At 37.0% G+C, this 18,817-nt stretch overlaps 1 protein-coding gene across 6 annotated transcripts in view; it reads left to right on the top strand.

Annotated features, from left to right (window-relative positions):
- The window catches only part of LOC120779457 (eukaryotic translation initiation factor 4 gamma 3), an 85,349-nt gene extending 67,229 nt beyond the window's left edge, over positions 1 to 18,120 (top strand). For 5 of the 6 annotated variants that reach the window (XM_040111717.1, XM_040111720.1, XM_040111715.1 and 2 more), the window contains exons 8-17: positions 12,651 to 14,069; positions 14,183 to 15,468; positions 15,529 to 15,748; positions 15,812 to 15,972; positions 16,049 to 16,514; positions 16,575 to 16,804; positions 16,864 to 17,010; positions 17,071 to 17,293; positions 17,360 to 17,461; positions 17,518 to 18,120. In XM_040111717.1, the coding sequence (XP_039967651.1) occupies positions 12,651 to 14,069; positions 14,183 to 15,468; positions 15,529 to 15,748; positions 15,812 to 15,972; positions 16,049 to 16,514; positions 16,575 to 16,804; positions 16,864 to 17,010; positions 17,071 to 17,293; positions 17,360 to 17,461; positions 17,518 to 17,591 (4,328 nt within the window). In that variant the 3' untranslated portion in view covers positions 17,592 to 18,120. Of the gene's footprint in view, positions 1 to 725; positions 806 to 12,650; positions 14,070 to 14,182; positions 15,469 to 15,528; positions 15,749 to 15,811; positions 15,973 to 16,048; positions 16,515 to 16,574; positions 16,805 to 16,863; positions 17,011 to 17,070; positions 17,294 to 17,359; positions 17,462 to 17,517 lie in introns of those variants that run through there. The other variant, XM_040111721.1, reaches the window with a different exon arrangement.
- Positions 18,121 to 18,817: the final 697 nt, after the last annotated feature.

The raw sequence follows: 18,817 nt of genomic DNA, 5'->3' as shown, positions 1-18,817 counted from the left end.
TTGTAAGAAAAATATGTTTTTATACTGAAATTGAGGGTGAAATGTATTAGGTGTATGCTTTCTTTTGATGCTGATAGTATCTAAAATGTCTTATGTAAACCTGGTTTGCAGATGATTTCCTGAAATATATTCGAAATCGGAATAATTGCCATAATAAAAATATCCAGAGAATTTTAAAGCAAATACTGAAACGAAAAAATATTTAATTTTTCATATTTGATTTAGTAATGCTTAAAATTTGAAATTTTTTCTTCATAAGTTTTATAATTTAGTTGTCACGTTGGTGATTTAGAATTTTCTTTATCTTACAAAATATCTAACTACTTGTATAGGTGTGCAACCATATATACACAAATACATACGTATGCTACTTTGAACGATGATTAAAAAATTTGTCGTATCACGAACTTTTAATCGACTATGCTGTATTCTGCTCTGTGTAGTGAACAGTTGAGTGCATAATTGAGAGTGATCCTACATTTTTTTTTGTGCTGTATGCAGCATTAAAATTTCTTGTTCTGCTTCAACAAATGCTTTACTGTTGCGCTTAGTTAGTGTCTCCTAGTTGCTGTCCCAAAAATGTTTCAATAATATAGTGTTTTTGACATTCTTTTGCAAATTGGTAATGATGTACATATAGATACAATTAGAACTATTTTGTGGAAATAAATGAATGTGGTGTTTACATACATATATAATTGTGATACAAGTCAATATGTATTTTAGCGATAAATACCTTCTGCAATATAATTTTATAAATTGGAGAAGTTGTTAGCAGAAGCGATGAGCACTAATAGTGAAAACGGTATTAATGGGCTAAGTAAACTATTATATCATCACTTTTTATCTCCTTGCGTATAATTGGATAGATGTATGTGTATATGGATATTAACGCCGGTAATATTGCATTGTGTATTTATTCACTACAACTTCATTGTGTCATGATGACACAAAATTCATACATGACAACTACAAATTTTATTTTGTTGTAACAAAGATATGAATATGCATACAAATATGTTTATGTATACTGACAAAATTTCATGATTTTTTCTAAATAATGTAGCTACGCTTTGACTGTCCACGTGCGCACACATCTCATTTAAATACGTAAATGTCGGTGGTAGAAACTATCTTGATGGTTTTAGTCCACTCATTCATATTTGTGTAAGAAAAAGGTGATTGGGGAAATTATATGATAAAAAACAGTTAAAAACAATGTTAAAAAAATAAGTGGGTATTGAGTAATAATAAATTCGTTAGCAACATTTGCATGGATGGTTTTCAATATTTTTCTACACAACATGCATGTTGAATATCTCGTGTTGCCTTATTTCGTTTGTATAGTGCCTAATTCAAGTTTTTACAACCTTATGCCCCTATTGCGGTTTTCAACCCAAATGCATTTCAGTCGAAGTTTAAAAATTCGGTATTGCCAACTTCAACTCAATCCGTCAAAAAAATTGCGGTTGAAGTATGATCGAACTTCAACTTTTTTTGGTATTGCGGTTTTCAACTCTGTACAAGTGGGTTTGACTAGTATATAAATAAACTTCAACTGCTTAATAGCAGTTGAAGTTCACCATTCGTGCAAATACAAAAAAATATTAAAAAGAAAAATGGAGGACAGGTAAAATAACTATTTTAATTAATGTTAAAATTAATTTTAATTAATATTTTTATAAATTTTTAGAAAAAATAAAGTTGCAACCAAAAAAGCAATTCGAAAAATTGGTGGAGTTAATGGAGAAGCTTCCAGAAGTAGGAAGAGGAAAGCCACAATTTGGAAACAATAAATTCAAATTGAGGTGCAGCGCCTCAAAATTGGTAAATTAAAATCTTCGCAAAGATTTTAATTTTTTTTGGTTATTTAAGACACAAAGTAATATTTTTTTTTTATTTTATTTTTAATTATTCTGGAGATGAAGTGATATTTTATATTTTTGTACCATAGTTTAAGTTTACATTAAAAATTAGAAGTGATATTGTTATTTAATGAATTTATTTAAATAAAATTTAAATATATGCCTGAATAAATAGCACATTAGAAATAATAAATGAAATTTAATATTTTAATTATTTAGAGGGAAGTCATAATATTATTGCGAATTATTCAGGCCGTATCCTCTTTAACTTCTCTTTCTATGTCCAAAAACATCATTGGTCATTGTAGTATTTGAAGTAGATGGTATTTCTTCGGAGATTCCACTTGAAAGTGTTGGCAAATATTGTGCAATGCGTAACAAGCATTCAAAATTTGCGTAGACTGCACTTCGGGAGTGTAATGTAAACCTCGTACAGATAAAAGACATCGAAATCTACTCTTGAGTACACCAATTGTCCGCTCTACAATATTCCGGGCCTTTGAGTGTACTGTATTGTAGCGTGCTTGGGGTGAAGAAGCTTCCGCCAAGCGATAAGGCGTCATTAAAAATTTGTGCAGAGGATAGCCAGCGTCGCCTCAGAAATTACATTACTCCACTTATTTAGCAATGAATACGATAAAGTCTTACCCAAGATCCAAGTATTATTCTGTATTTTGTTCTGTAAATGCACTTTCAAATCGCTAACATTGAAAACAAAAGAGTCATGATTTGCGCCTGCATACCTAGCATCCACATACCGAATAGACATTTTATAATCACAAAGCTAAAAATTTTAAGAAATTATACCATTTTGTTTCTAATGTAAATCAGATTTTATACATACAATCACGTTTAAACTGTAGTAGCCCTTTCTGTTAAGATAAAGATGTTACACTTCTTTTCTTGGTGAAATTATGCGAACATGAGTCTCGTCGATGCAACCAACTACTCCCGGGAAAGCACTTTTTGAATAAAATGAAACTTTTGAAGCGTTTTGCTCCTCCTCAGTCATTTGAATTTTAATCCATTGGGCACAAATATGTACGTTGTTCAATTATATTTATAACCTCTTTAATTACTAAAGATATCGTAGGTTGCGCCAACCCAATCTTAAAATCATTTCCACTGCATTTTTGATAACCACCGTCAGCAAGGAAACACAGAGTTGCGCATAATTTTAATATAGGAGGTATGGCCGTTCCTCGCAGACGTTATTTAATCGCAAATAACTTATGAATCTGCAACAAATATTATTAAAAAGCAACTCAATTCTGAAAAAACTATGGCTTACTTTGCATTTGGAAGCTCCAATGGATTTGAGTGATCACGAAGGCTTTTTCGTATACGTAGCACATCAATTTTGCCCCCAGTATTTTCGTCATTGTAATATAAATCAAAACTTATATCCATTTTTTATTTATTGTTTATTATATATGCTTACTCACTTTTTCGCGAGCGACAACTGAATTCAATTGTTTAAATATGTCGTTTACAAAATTTTAGCTGTTTCACTATCTGTCAAATTTCCCTTTCTTAGGTTGGCAACGCCAATCATACTTCGACTGAACTTAGTTGAAGTTCGCCATACCGAAAAAGAGTTTGGTTGATCTGAAGTTGGGTTGCCTTAACTTCAATTCGACCAAGTCGGGTTGAAAACCGCAATAGGGGCATTATTTTATACAATTCTGTGTTAGGTTTACATAAATAAAAATTTAATACAAAGTCGTTGAGTCAAGTTTTGGATATAAAACTATCATTAAAACCTATGTTTTTCCTTTTATTTATTAAATAGCTTATATCTCTGAAACAAAGCCCTTTTACGGCATGAGCGTTCTTTTTTTCAGAAATTTTATTTTCTATAACTTTTTTTTGGTTTTCCGATAAAACCAGCTGTTCACTAAATTTTTTGAAAAATTTGAGCAATTGTGCAAGAAACACTAAATTCAGAAATATACAGAACTCAATGACATTAATTTACAATCGTTTTGCTCAGTAGCTTTGAATCTGGTTGCATAGCTGCGTGCATGAAATTTATCAAGTTTATCAATATGGTAGTTTGCTGTAGTCAGACATTATTATATAAAGGTAAAAACATAGCATCATTAAGTAAGGTTTCGACTTGAATGAATAATTTTAACAGTAATGGTGTTTCTGTTTGTGTGGATTCAATTCCAACCCAAGTTTTCTACGGTGACCATCACTAATCCTTACAGATAAATCCGACAAAAACGGTTTTATTAATATATAATCTAGAGCTTCATCGAAGTGTGAAAAATATAGTAAATATATAAAAAAAATTAAATAATAAAAAAAAAAATTGGATTAAAAAATTCTTCGATCAATTCAGATCCAGATCGATCGAAGAATTTGTCCGATTTAAATTTTGAGAATGTTTCTAAAATATGAAGAAAGAAAAAAAAATTTTTTTTTTAAGATTCTGACTACCCTCTAAAATGCACCGTTGCTCAAATTTATTAATACTGCAGATAAAACATTACGATTTAATTTACTGGTGTACTTTATTTTGTTTATTGTAAAGTAATTAAGTGGAATTCTTTTCTTGCCAACATTGCGTCATTCCTATGAACTATTGGACTCTAATTGAGTTAATAAGACGCTAAATCGTGATTCATTGATATTTTAATACAATGATGACATGAATTAATATGGAGTATTTTATGCTTTAATTAGCTCCACCTTAATATTTGTATGTATGTATGTATGTATTTTCTTTATAAAACTTAATAACTTAAAAACATGCTTTTCAAAGCACATCAAAATAAAAAAATTAAAAATGAACATAGTTTCAAACAAGTAAGGAAGGGCCAGGCCAAGTTGGGTCCATTCAAACAGTTCATACTATTGCAATTTGCAGGGATCAAAACAAGGGAAATACCTTAAGGTGTATTTTAGCCTTTTTAAATTATATTAATTTATAATTACATAGCATACTACGTTTGTTCTTTTAATGTTTGCTTGTAACACCTTAAACTAATCGAGATGGGTACAGAGCTATGTAAAACAAAATGATCGGGACGATGAGACAAATTAGATTCCAGATGTCGGCTGTTCATCCGTTATTGCGTTCAGGAGATGACTGGAGTAATAATTGAGATATCGGTATGAAATTTTACACTCACACTAGTGAACAGCTTGTCACACTAGGAAAATGCCGTTAATCGAAAGTTTGTGTAGTGCAATCTACTTACAGCGAATTTTTTGTCCAAAATGTTTGGAAATTAGTAGCCCTCCTTTAATCCCATTGCAGATAGTGATATGTAGAGTAGTGGAAAAAGTCTTTTCGTATTTCTAATCAAACTTCAACTTAATATTTTTATATTTATAATTAACTTTATCGAACCAAATATGTACCATTTTAGCCGACCACTTTTTGCCATTTTCCGCTAGCGACACTACTCCATCTGTGTAAAACTTTTCTGGTTTCTTGGCGAAAACCTGGGACAAGTAACTTTCACAGACTTCTCTTGAAGACAACTTTACTCCATTAAAGGATTATGGGAGTTCTGCATTAACGGAAAGAAATGGTAGTTCAATGGTGCAAGTTCAGGGCTATGTGGTGGATGCATCAAAACTTGCCAGCCAAGCTCTCGCAGTTTTTGCCGAGTCATCAAAGACGTGTGGTCTAGTGTTGTCCTGATGGAAGATGAAGCCCTATTGATCAGTTCTGGCCATTTTCTTTTTTTCGATTGCTTGCTTCAATCTCACCAGTTGTTGACAGTAAAATGTAAAATCAATCGTTCGACCAGGCTGGAACAGCTCATAGTGGATGATTCCTTTCTAAACCCACCAAACACTCAGCATAACCTTTCGAGGCCTAAATCCTGGCATTGCATTGAGTTTTATCACGCTTGGACCATGATCTTTTTCACACATTATTGTCGTATTTGATCCCCTTTTCGTCTCCTGTTACCATTCGCTTCAGAAATGGTTCGGTTTCATTTCGTTTTAGCAAAGAATCGCAACCGTAAACTTCACAAATTTCATTGGTGGTTTAAGTTTCATTCTTCCCTTTTTTTTATACAAATTTTCAAAATATAACGAATTTCTTCATTATTTTCACTCATTTTTAACTGTAACTTTTTTTCACCTTCTCCGAATTTAATTATTTTGCTTTGGTTTTTGTTAAATGAAGCTTAAAATCTTACCTTTCCAACACTATATGGTATGATACAATGTGATTGGTAGCACTGGAGATATACGACTGCAACGACATCTATTGAAAACATAAAAGAAAAGATCTTTTCGACTACCAATATTCGGTCAAATTATTGTGAGCCACTATTTAGCATGACTATTGGCACATCTTCTGCGATCTTCTAGAAGTTATAAAAGCTTTTAAAAATTTGCCTTCCTCGACAATTTAACTGTGAAATATGTCTTTGTGTAAAATGACAGCTGGCACAGGATTGGAATTTTTTTTATTTGTCATTGCACGAAATTAAACATGGGTTTTGGTCTGACATATTTTACAGCCATTGCATATATTTTCCTGGTTGTGTTTGTTTGTTGTGTCGTTGCACCAAGTTCTAAAATCCAAATTCTTAAATGACACGTCTACGTGAATGCTTCAGTCTTAATGGCCGATACACTCAATATTTATTTAAGTCGTTTACTTTACAGTCTTTTTAGCTTTATGCACTTCCTTTTTTTTACCCATTTATCTCTTATTTTTCCTATACGAAACGTTACTTATCAAAACATTCTGTGTGCCGTGTGTGAGGTATCACGAAAAAAATTTTTTGTTTTGTTCCTTAGCTTTCGCCACCTCGATTTCTGAAACTTCCTACAACACACACTGACACACACACTTCTATAATAGACACATGTTTGTCGGACAAATTTTGAATCCCACACCAAAACCTGTTCAACTGAAATTCTTTTTCTGATCGAAATGCAAGAACGTTCACAAATTCGTCCTTGGTCGGTACTGACATTTAAAGATTCGCTTTGAAATTCAATAATATAACTCACAGATTGACTGATATTTTCTGTACAAGAGCAACCGTAGACATTGAAATCTATGTACAGTTGTCCACAAAATAATAGGGAGTGCCTATATGAAAAATATGTTTGGCTGCATAACTTTTTTTAATCACATGTAAATGACGCAAAACAATAGCGATACACATAACGGGATACTAGCCTTAAAATACAAAACAAATCTTTATTGTGAGTATTGCTATTCTACTTCTGCTTTGCTAGTTCTCGGACACATTTCTTATTGCTTTCCACAAAATAATAGGAGTGTTAGACATTTCCCGCATACAATTTGCAAAAGAGCATGGCTTCTGACCCGCGTCTGAATGGTGAAACATATTGAGGTTAGACAAATCCAAATTTTAGTTATTTGGTAGTACGGGCTCTAGGAACTTTGTCCGACGTCCCCATAACTCAGAATATAATCCCCGGCTTACCACAAAAACCATAACGATGCCATATCATGGTATGCGGCCGTTTTTCACATTGTGGTGTTGGTCCAATTCACTTAATTGAAGGCATCATGGACCAAAGTGCATATGTCAAAATATTAGATGAGGTAATGTTGACACATGCCTCAGGAAATATGCCATTGATAAGGGTATATCAACAGGATAATGACCCTAAACATACTAGCAAGTGCGCGAAAAAATGGTTTAGAGCCAACGGAGTTGAGGTTATGTGGTAACCTGCTCAGTCTCCTGACCTCAACTCTATTGAAAACTTGTGGACAGATGTAAAGAAAGTAGCTGAAGAGAAACCAACCAATTCGAGAGATTTATGGCAAGTAGGGAAAGAGGCTTGGAAAGGTATACCAATAAAACGTTGCCGGGATCTCATAGCCTCGGAGATATGATGCTGTATTAAAAAAATCGATTTTCAACGAAACTTTAATTATTTTAATATTCTGTGAAACTTTGGAACCATTATATGTGACCTGGTCTACGAAAAGGGAGCTAACGTGCGAAAACTAGTTTTCTGGGAAACCGCTGTTAAAAATAAACAACTCGTTTCGTCAGTTTCTCGTTATCTCATTAATTTTGACACCTAAGCCCCCTTTCCGTAGACCAGGTCACATATATTAAAAGTATAGAGCGGTCTCGTATTGCATAAAATACTTTTATTTTTTTGTGGAACTAGTTTTTTAGTTTACTTGATACAAGCTGCGATATAATATTTTGTTTATGTTTAATTGAAATAGATGAAATCTGTAAATATTAAGGGGGTATTCTACTCTAGAAGCATGAATTTCAAGTAATTTTTAAAGTGGGAGAGACAGGTGTAAAAAAATGTCGCATCCTGGTGACATTGATCCTGACTCTCCTGGTGGTCTGAGACCAAAAGAAATTCTTAATCAGTAAGGATGCTGTTATAGTCCCTACCTCAGGGAACACGATTTTTTTTTTTTAAATGGCGACTGCCTGAAAATAATCATTTTTTACGCTTTTTTTTTTTGAAATTCCTGAATTTTTTTAAAATATCAAAAACAAAAATTTTGACACGATGCTTATAGGAACGATAAAGGATTATATAAAGAGGGTTCACACCAAATTTCAAGTAAATCGGTTGTATAGAACTTGAGATAATGCCGGTACCTGTGTGGAAAAAAGTAGTCTCGAGAAAAACGCGTTTAAAAAATTCGACACGGCCGAACCGGGCTAGGTACTGCGTCACTAAAGTAACTGTAGCTCTTAAAATTATTTTAATTTTTAAAAATCCTTTGGAGGATATGTTCGTAAGGGTCTAAACTTTAAATATATATAAAAATAAAAATATAAATTGATTTTTTCAAAATTCTAGAGTAGAATACCCCTTTAATAGATCTTTAGCAAATTACATTCGCCGTTGCCAATGCGCAAGTACCATAAATCTTCCGTAACACATTTCTCTCGAAGAGTGCTAAGGCTGACTCATCATATGTTTGAACGTTGTTCGTTGAGAGAGGACTTTACTTTTCAATTGCTTACTCAGTCCAAAATACCCCCTGTTGGCAAGAAGGATTTTGCGTTGGATTTCAAGACTGGTATTATTGTTGTTGATGATGCTGGTTCCAAGCTAGGCGAAATTGTCTACTTTATAACTAGCAACAGTAACGTGTGAGCCAATGCGATGACTGTTTGTTTGATGACCCGAGGTATTTCGTCTTGTCCTTGTTCACAACCAGATACATACGCTTCGCATTATTATCCAATCTGGAGAAAGCAGAACTAACAGCGTGGATCTTAAGGCCAATGATTTCAATATCATACAGAAGATTGTATCTTCTCTATTTTTCTGTGCACCTTGTATTATTTTCTCTAGCAATAGATTGATCACACGATAAGGAGTTTCTTTGTCTGAAACCTCGCTTGGTATCATACGGTCCAGAGGTACTTCCTGATCCTGACTGAGCTTTTGGTGTTGGTCAATGTCAGCTTACACAGCCGTATTAGCTTTGTGGCGTTAGAGGCAGTTAGGTTGCAATCATCTGGCCGAGGTTGATGCATGCATCTTGCCAGTTCTTTGCCGCCGTATTTGAATAGCTCGGCCGGTAATCCATCGGCATCTGCCGCTTTGTAGTTATTCAGGCGGATAATTGCTATTCGAACCTCATCATAGTCGGGCAATGGAACATCTATTATTCTATCGTCATCAATTGGGAATCGGGTTCGCTATATCCACATGTTACACTTTCACTGCCGTTCAGCAGACTGGATAAGTGTTCCCTCCATAACTTCAGAATGCTCTGAACATCAGCCACTAGATTATCACTTTGGGTTTTACTCTCACTGTGTAGGTGTTCGATAGGAGACATCAGGAGGCATCCCGTCGTGGTCCGGAGTGCAGTGTTCTGGCAGGTCTGCAGTTTCCTCATCTGCGTACCACTGCAACCAGGCGACCATATAGGTGTTGCGTAGTTGAGGACCGGCCGGCCGATTGCCTTGTATATTGCCAACAACGTTTCTTTGTCTTTTCCCCATGTGCTGCCGGCTAGCGACTTGAGGATTTTGTTGCGGTTCTGTACCTTGGCAATAATCGCGGTCGTATGGGGACTGAAGGAGCATCGACTATCGAAGGTTACACCTAAAATCTTAGGGTTATTTACAGTCGGAATTTTCAAGCCATCTACTGCAATATTAAGTTCAAGTCTATACTCCTTCGTCCAGTTCGTAAAAATGGTCGCTGTGGTTTTGGTGGGCGAAAGTGTGAGGTTCCGTTCAATGAGGAAATGAGAAAGGTCGGAGAGGTAGCTGTTTACTTTCGAACACATGCCATCGATTCCATTGCCCGACGTCAATATCGTGCAATCATCTGCGTACGAGGTTATGGAAATTCCATCTGATGGCTGCGGGAGTTTCGAGATGTAAAAATTAAACAGTAGCGGGGAGAGGACACCACCCTGCTGAACCCCCTGTTTAATTCTTCTCAGTTTAGATGTTTCACCTCGAAATAGTAGGGATGATTGACGACCGTTCGGGTAGTTCATGGTCCACCTCTTTAACCCTGGATGAAGCGTGGTTTTCTGTATGTCCTACAATAGCGTTGTGTGGTTGACTGTGTCAAAAGCTTTTGACAAGTCCAACGCTTCGAGGATCGTTCTCTCGCAGGATGGTTTCTGGTGGAGGCCACGAACTATCTGAGAGTTTATGACGCTAAGTGCTGTGGTGGTGGTGTGCACTTTTAGGAATCCATGCTGGTGGCTGGCTAGGCTCAGGTGGTGAGTGAAGGTCGGGAGCAGCAAGGCCTCAAGTGTCTTCACTACTGGGGAGAGGAGAGTTATCGGACGATAAGATTCCCTTTTGCTGGCGGGTTTCCCAGGTTTCAGTAGGGGAATCACTCTTCCGACTTTCCACACATCGGGTATTTGAAGAGTGGTCAGCGACAGATTGAGGACCTTGGTGAGATAGCCTACTCCCGTCGAGCCTAGATGCTTTAGCATTAGCATGTTGATTCCATCAGGGCCAATGGATTTGGAAGATGTAGCTTTGTTGATGACACCCTGAACCTCCTCATCGGTGAAAGTAAGTGGCGCGCAGTCGTTTGGCATTTTGCGCAGCCGTCGGTTAACACATCTCTTGGCTTTGTCTACCGAAGGGTGCAGTGTAAACTGCTGTCTAAAATGGCTCGCGCACTGCTTCGGGTCCGAATTGGCATGTCCATTGAATTGTACCTCAACTCGGTCGTCGTGTCCTTCGGATGAGACGAAGCTTTGACAGTAGCCCAAAGCTTACTCTCACCGGTGAAGAGTTGCAGGACTTCAGGTGCTCTGTCCATTTCGTCCGCTTATGTTGATTTACCATACGCCGAATCTTCAAATTGAGATCCCTTATTCAAGGATCCCCGGGATCGGCATGGCGTAAGGTGTCGCGCTCATTAGCTAAAACGGCTCCTTTGGGGCAGATTTCCGCTATTCTTCCAGCCGGGATGAAGCGAGCGGTAGCTGCTGCGATCACCTTGCGGAATCGACGTTCGCCAACGCATACGTCCGTAAGAATGGGTACAGCGTTAAAGGTGCTTTCAGTAAATTCTGTGAAGCCGACCCAGTTAGCTTTATTGAAGTTAATAAAGGTATGGTTGTCCACAGAAACGAAATCGGGAGGTTTCTCGATCGAAATAATTATGGGCAGAGGGTCTGATGCGAGAGTTAACATAGGTCGCAGTTTATGCTATTTATCAGACCACCGCTAGCAATGGTAATGGTGTGGTGTGGTGCGCAGGCCGGAACAAGCCGGGAAGTGACACCAGCCAGTGTAGGAATTACACTTGACTGATGTGACGTTCCGACGTATGACGGTCTGACACACAAAACAGACTGTCGCACGAGGATTGGAGCGGGATGAAGCTTGGGGGGACAAGTCAGAGTGGGAGCTATGTTGCCTGTTTGAGCTCCTGGGGACCGTGGAGGTCCTCTGTTGGCCACTCGGGGGGAGTGGCGGCGCAGCGCGCGAACTGCGTGCAGATTGCACAGCCGTAGCGGCTAGTGTCGCAGTATTGCGTGGGCAATATGGGCCACGTAACTCGTGGTCCACTCCTTATGTGTCTTAAAGCCTGAGTAGGTCTTAAGATGGCTCCATCCATTGCATGTGTTACACCTGCAAGAAGAATTTTGCTTTCATGCGGATTGTGGCTAGGTGCTCATCCACCGGATGCACCCACACCAGATTTGCGCTCCTTTCTTTTTATGACCGGTGTATTAAATGTAACGAGGACTTAGTCGTCTCCGTCCTTGCTCCGTTCATTGCATTTCTGCGACGTCAGTGATGTCAGTATTTACTTTTACGAGGACATCCAGCATGTGGGCAGCGGCATCTTCCCAATTTAGCGAGCCGCTTGTTTTAAGACCGACGCTTACTCGCAGCCCTACCTCTGGTGAACAGAAGTTGCAATTAGATTTTAGCAATACCCTTAAGTCGAACATGTCGGTGTTGCTACGCTGAAACTTACTCTCTTTTATCCATGACCACCGGCTCCACACGGGTTGGCTACCGCATCTTACACAAGGGTTTCTCACGCTTCCAGTGTGCGCGGCGAGACGCAAGAGTTGGAAGTAGGTATAGCCCTTCGACTGTAATTCCTAACTCAGAAGCATGACTATATCCCATTACATCATATAATAGGGTGGGTTTGGCACACTTTTTAAGTCACAGTTTCATCTCGTAATTTGTGGTTTAATAATACGTATTTTAATTGTTTAATATTTTTACTCAAGTTATTTCTTGCACGAAAGACAGAGAATCATCCTGAGTTCAAATCGTCTCGTTAAATCCCATAACACAAAATAAAAATATCGTGTTTTTTATGTTTCAGAAAACGAATCGAGTGATACATTACCAACAAGTAGATCATTGCAACAACAAGTACATTATCAGCAGCCCCATACAGCATCACACATAGAAGAAGTTGTCTCTGCAAAATCCGACTGTGTTCGACAGCAACTGTGCTTTTTACAAACCGATCAACAACAGTCACATCCTCCTTTGTCGGTAACAAAAGTAAATCAAGAGAAGGAAATATCAGCAGATGTAAATGTTATTGCGGACGTAATTCATAGAGGTAGTATCGAAAGGATTGTTGCAGATGGAAATCATTCACAACCGCAACATATTTCCAGCCAAACATTGAGTACTACAGTTGACACATCAAATAGTGTTCCAAGTTCTGCAGTAGCTTTGGGTACTAATAGAGATTCAGTGTCTTTAGAATTGCAACAACAACTTCAAACTTTTGAATCTAATAAGGATGGGGACTTAGAAAAATCTGCAACAACTTTAAGCGTTTTGAACTCCGCCGATAGCTGCTTACCTGAAATTACAACGAATATCGATGATACACACCTCCAGGGGACCGATATACTAGGGCGAAATATGCAACTTACACAGGATGTAATAAAAGGAAATAAAAGTATTTCTAATATTGATAGTGGCACGGAACAATCTTCCGAAAGTGATCATGTTGAAATTGAGACGAAATCATCATCGAGATCATCTTGTGAAGTGCAGAATACTAGTGATTGGGAAGACACCTCTAAAGTGGACTACAACACCAAAGTGAATACATCACCGTTCAATGAACATGAAGAAAACCAAGACAGAGTTCAAACTCAAATTGTACAGCCTCAGAGTTCAAGATCAAGACATTTTGAGAGGACAAATGAGTGTGACGAGACTGATCATCAACAACTTATTGAAAATTCCGTATCTAGTGGGGTTGGGGAGTTAACAACACATGTTCAAAAGTTTACATCCGAAACAGCGGAAATACAGCATTCTACCAATGACTTTAAAAATTGTAACGTTAGCATCGGAAAAAATATGAATGCAAACGAGGAGGAGTCTACTAGTGATATTACCTGTTCAGAAAATAACAACGCTTCTAGTGTTGCTGGTCAGTCTGTAATACAGGAATTTCTGATTAGCTATAATGAGGGTCAGTGGTCACCCAACAATCCATCAGGGAAAAAGCAATACGACAAAGTACAACTTCTAAAATTACGTGAGGCAATAGCATCTCGTCGTCAACCTGAAGTTAAGAATGTATCTATATTACCTACGCCTAATTTGATGCCATCTTTTATTCGCCAATCAAAACAACGTGTTCATTGTATGGGCAGTTCCATAAGCACTAATCGAGGTGTTACTGGAAATGTATCCGGAGCCGATGGCTATGGAAATAAGCAAGCATCTATGTCAGGAGTGCATGGACGTGGGAGCTTAAAAGCCAATAATGGTAATGACAATTTTTACAACAATTTTGAAATATTTGTACTGATAATAGTAATATTTTGTATTAATATTATGGAAGTATTACATAATATACATAACTCTAATTTCTATTAATAGGAATGATACTTGTGAACCTTTCGCTCAACCAGGACGTTAAATTAAATGAAACTGACAATGCCTGGCGTCCTCGAATATTGGTTAAATGTGATGTCGTGGGTGATCCAGAAGCTAAATCAAAACGCGAAAAAGAAGAACTCATACGTCGCATCCGTGGAATATTAAATAAGCTTACACCTGAGAAATTTGATGCTTTAGTTGAAGAAATAATTAAACTGAAAATCGATACTCCTGACAAAATGGAAGATGTAATGGTTCTTGTTTTTGAAAAAGCGATAGATGAACCAAACTTTTCAGTCTCGTATGCTCGTTTATGTCATCGTTTGATTTCGGAGGTAAAGAGACGAGACGAACGAATGGAAAGTGGTACGAAGACTAACCTTGCCCAATTCCGCGCAGCATTACTTGACAAAACTGAACGCGAATTTACATATAATGTTACGAAAAGTATAGCAAAAGAGAAAAAATTGCAGCCGATTATTGAAAAAATAGCAGAATGCACGGATTTAATTGAAAAAGCAGAATTGGAGGCGCAGCTAGAAGAAGAGGAACGAAAAATTCGCCGCCGCTCAGGTGGCACAGTACGTTTTATCGGAGAACTTTTTAAAATCTCTATGCTTACTGGAAAGATTATCAATTCTTGCATTGACGCTCTGTTAAATCCGAATTCGGAAGATCAGCTTGAATGTTTGTGTAAGCTTTTAACCACGGTTGGAGAAAAATTCGAGCAAACACCAATAAACACAAAAGAATCAACGCGTTGTTATTCGTTAGAAAAGACCATGAACCGCATGCAAGCGATAGCATCGAAAACTGACAAAGAAGGGGCAAAAGTTAGCTCCCGTGTACGTTTTATGTTGCAAGATGTAATTGATTTGCGTCGAGATAAATGGCAATCTAAAAGAAACGAAGCTCCTAAAACAATGGGACAGGTAGAGAAAGAAATGAAAACGGAGCAATTATCTTCACAATATCTAAACTATGCTGGAACGATGTCAGGAGGGGGAAGCGGCGGTTCTAGTGGATCTTCGTTAGGTTCTGGTGGCAAACGAGATGAACGCGGAGGTGGGGGTAGATTCAACGATGCACGGTCAGGGTACGGAGGCAGTCATAGTCAACGAGGAGATACAAGTAGCATGAGACGTCAGCAGCCAATTGGAGGGAACAGTGGCAATAATAGTGCGAGCGGCCTGCATTTTAATTCTAATGGCGATGACAGTACATGGCACGTTCAAACCAGCAAAGGAGGTAGTCGTGTTTTGGATCCTTTGAAACTGGAGGGTTTGGTTAGTATGCTTCTTCTATGAAACTTTAGTGAAATTTATATTTAATAATGTTGCTTGCAGTCCACCGCCAATAATTTTGATAACAAAAAAATGGGCGGTGTGGGTTTGTTTGTTTGGTCAAATGGCTCAAGGCAATCTTCAACAGCATCATCGACACCTACGAATTCTTTTGCAGCCTTATCTACACTTAATGATACTAATAGAAGTAATGATAGAGATCGAAGTGGACCTCGTAATAAAGGTTCATATAACAAAGGATCTATAGAACGTGACCGTTATGGTATTATCTGAATTATAAGGAATATATATATATATATAAAGTATGTATATCTTTTGTGTGTAGGAATGCTACCACGATCTGGTTCCTCTCAAACGTCGCGAGAGAATTCATCATCACGAGGTGCTCAACAAACACGTTCAGCCTTGATTACGTCATCAGTACCGAAGACATCAAGCCACAACAAATACTTGCAACAGCAAATGTCATCCAACAGGACAACCAAGGTATAACCGATAAACAGAAATTCTCAAAATCGTGGTATATTTGTATACGTATTAATATCTCTATTTTTTGTTTTAGTTAACAGGTGCGGGGTCATCTTTATATCCTCAACGCGGAATTGATTCGTATTCCCATTCAAATCTACAAACGGATAGTAGTAGTGGGAAACTAATTGAGCCACCGGTGGCTGTGTTTGAAAAGCTCAACGACGAAGATATTCTAGTCATTAAATCGGTTGTTTCAGATATGGTAGATATAGGATCGAGTAGCAAGACACTAAAAAACTCTGTAGAATCCTGCATTCTGCGAGTAAAAGAGAATCAACGCTGTGCTCTTATATCTTACATTATGACAGATTATTTACATTTGCGACATATAGGGAAACTGCAAAGACGATATTTGGGCAATGTTGTTGTATATTTAATTCACAGTAATTTTATATCTGTTAAACATTTTAAATTAGCTTACAAGCACTTCTGCGAAATAGCTAGTGACTTATCGGTTGATATTCCTAACCTCTGGGAGTATATCATTCAATTCACAGGTAATCACGCATAAGTTAACACCGCCTACATATTTAACAAAGATGTTTTTCATTTTATAGGGCCATTAATCAGCAGAAAGCTTATGTCAATATCTGATTTGTGGAGCAAACAATTAAAGGAAGTCTCAAGTGACGACTCACGCCTTGGAAAAAAGTTTTTACAAACATATCTAGCATACTGCTTGAGTCAAATCGGTCCTAGCTTTACGCGAACAATGTGGAAGAAGTCAAATAGCAAATGGACAGATTTCATGCCTGAGAGTGACGTCCACAGTTTTATACAAACAAATGTGGGTACTTTCATTTTTACCATTTTATAATTCAACAACTTGGTTCATATTTAATACAGAAATTCGAATACATTGAGAACGATAAACTACAACCTACAATAGTAATAAACGGGTCTAAAGACGACCATATAGCAGCAGTTGCAGAGAGCGTCGAACATTTACTAAAAGAGGAAGCCCCGGCAGATTGCATAATAGATTACATTAACGTAAGTAATGTTGTTAAGCGCTTGATTCATAAAAAATCATAAACAATACATATTTTTTAGGGAAACATTTTTGATATTGGTAAACAGTTTATCAGAAGTTTAGCAACTAAGTTATGTGATTTCGCGATTTCATACCGGGAAAATAGTTACAAGTTAGAAGTGAACTGCTTCCAAAAGGTTTGCATTCCTGTTTTACAACGCTATATTGACTCAAAAGAAGAATTTGAATTGGAATGCTTGTACGCCATGCAGCTATTAGTAGCACGGTTGGAACATCCCAGAGGTAGGAGACGCCTGTTTTCAGCAACGTTTTTTCAATTCTTCACCACATAATATTATGTTTTTGTAGGTTTGCTCAGTGACCTTTTTGGGGAACTATACGATGCTGATGTAATACCTCAAGATTCATTTATTAAATGGCGAGACTCGAAAGATCAATCAGCTGGCAAAGGTATAGTCCTTTAGAAGTATTTTTATAAGCCAGCAAGTTAATTTTTAATTCTTTAGGTGTTGCTGTTAAAGGACTTAATCCATTTTTTACTCATATACTTAGCAGTGAGACCAGCGACGAAAATAATTAACGAATCAACAAATTCGCATGTACCGAAGCCTTTCGATAAAGACCTGTTGTATGTTTAATGTGTATACAATTGGGACGCATTTATCTACTGTAAAACCATTACAACATACTACTATATGTAAATGCGTGAAATAGTCTAAACAAACCATAAATGATATGCATATATTTTGCACCGTTAAAAAAAAAAAATTGAAAAGTTTGGGTGAAAATAAATTAACGTCTTACCTATTAAAAAATAAAAAGAAATGAATATGGAAATAGTGTTATAAGCTAATCTTATACAATTATTTTGAATTCTTTATTTTCGAGAACATAATTTGGCGAACATCTTAAGCATATTTAAAACAATACAAATTAAGGAACCAATAATATACTAAATTGTAAGAAAATGATATTCTTGATAATTGTCAAGCGTATATTTCAAACAAATCATGCTAAGGACTAAAACATCTTTAAATCTTATACTGGCGTTCAAGATACATCTCTGAGAGATTATTGATGTAAAATATAATAACTAAGCGTAATGTAAACAAGTTTTTAAATAAATATATAAATCATAAACTTTATGAAAAAATGAATTTGAATTGTTTTTTGTTTCGTATATAACTGAAGACAACCTTTTCTAAAATAATACTTGAAACGTACAGATCCAAACAATTAAATTCCGGTAAGGTAAAAGCGTCTACCTGGGAAATCGCAATGTAAAACTTCGATCTAAGTACTAAAACAGGTTAAACTCCCACTTATTTATGTTTCCTAGGCTTGAAGTTGACTCCGATGACAACCAATCCGAACTTTACCAACCAAGCGGCGATTGGCGGCGTTTTCGGTAATGCAATCTATGTATGCATGATGAAATCAGTTCGAAAAAGCATCACTGTCACAGTTGTTGCGTAAATATGTATCAACCAAAACTAACTGCTAGCTAAAATGTCATTCACACTTTACCCCTACCTTAAGAAGATACGTATACAAATTTGGCCACTGAGGAACTACAAACCGACTCCTGGCAGTCATTACATTGCAGGCAGGCAAATCTTAGCGAACGCTGATTTATTTTCCCAATCATCCCTTCATGTTGACTGCTGTACATGCATCCTCAGAATTAGGTGACTGGGTAATATAACGGCCATTGCTAATGAGGTACCTGGCGGTAGGTATACAACGTTAGGGGTAGAGACCCCCGATTTTTCAATCTGGAGGACAAGGAGGGAACGAAGCGGGCTG

The sequence above is a fragment of the Bactrocera tryoni genome, unplaced genomic scaffold, assembly GCF_016617805.1.
Source record: "Bactrocera tryoni isolate S06 unplaced genomic scaffold, CSIRO_BtryS06_freeze2 scaffold_11, whole genome shotgun sequence".
NCBI lineage: Eukaryota > Metazoa > Arthropoda > Insecta > Diptera > Tephritidae > Bactrocera > Bactrocera tryoni.
Note: the sequence above shows the minus strand (reverse complement) of the source record. Positions and strands in the feature narration are given on the sequence as shown.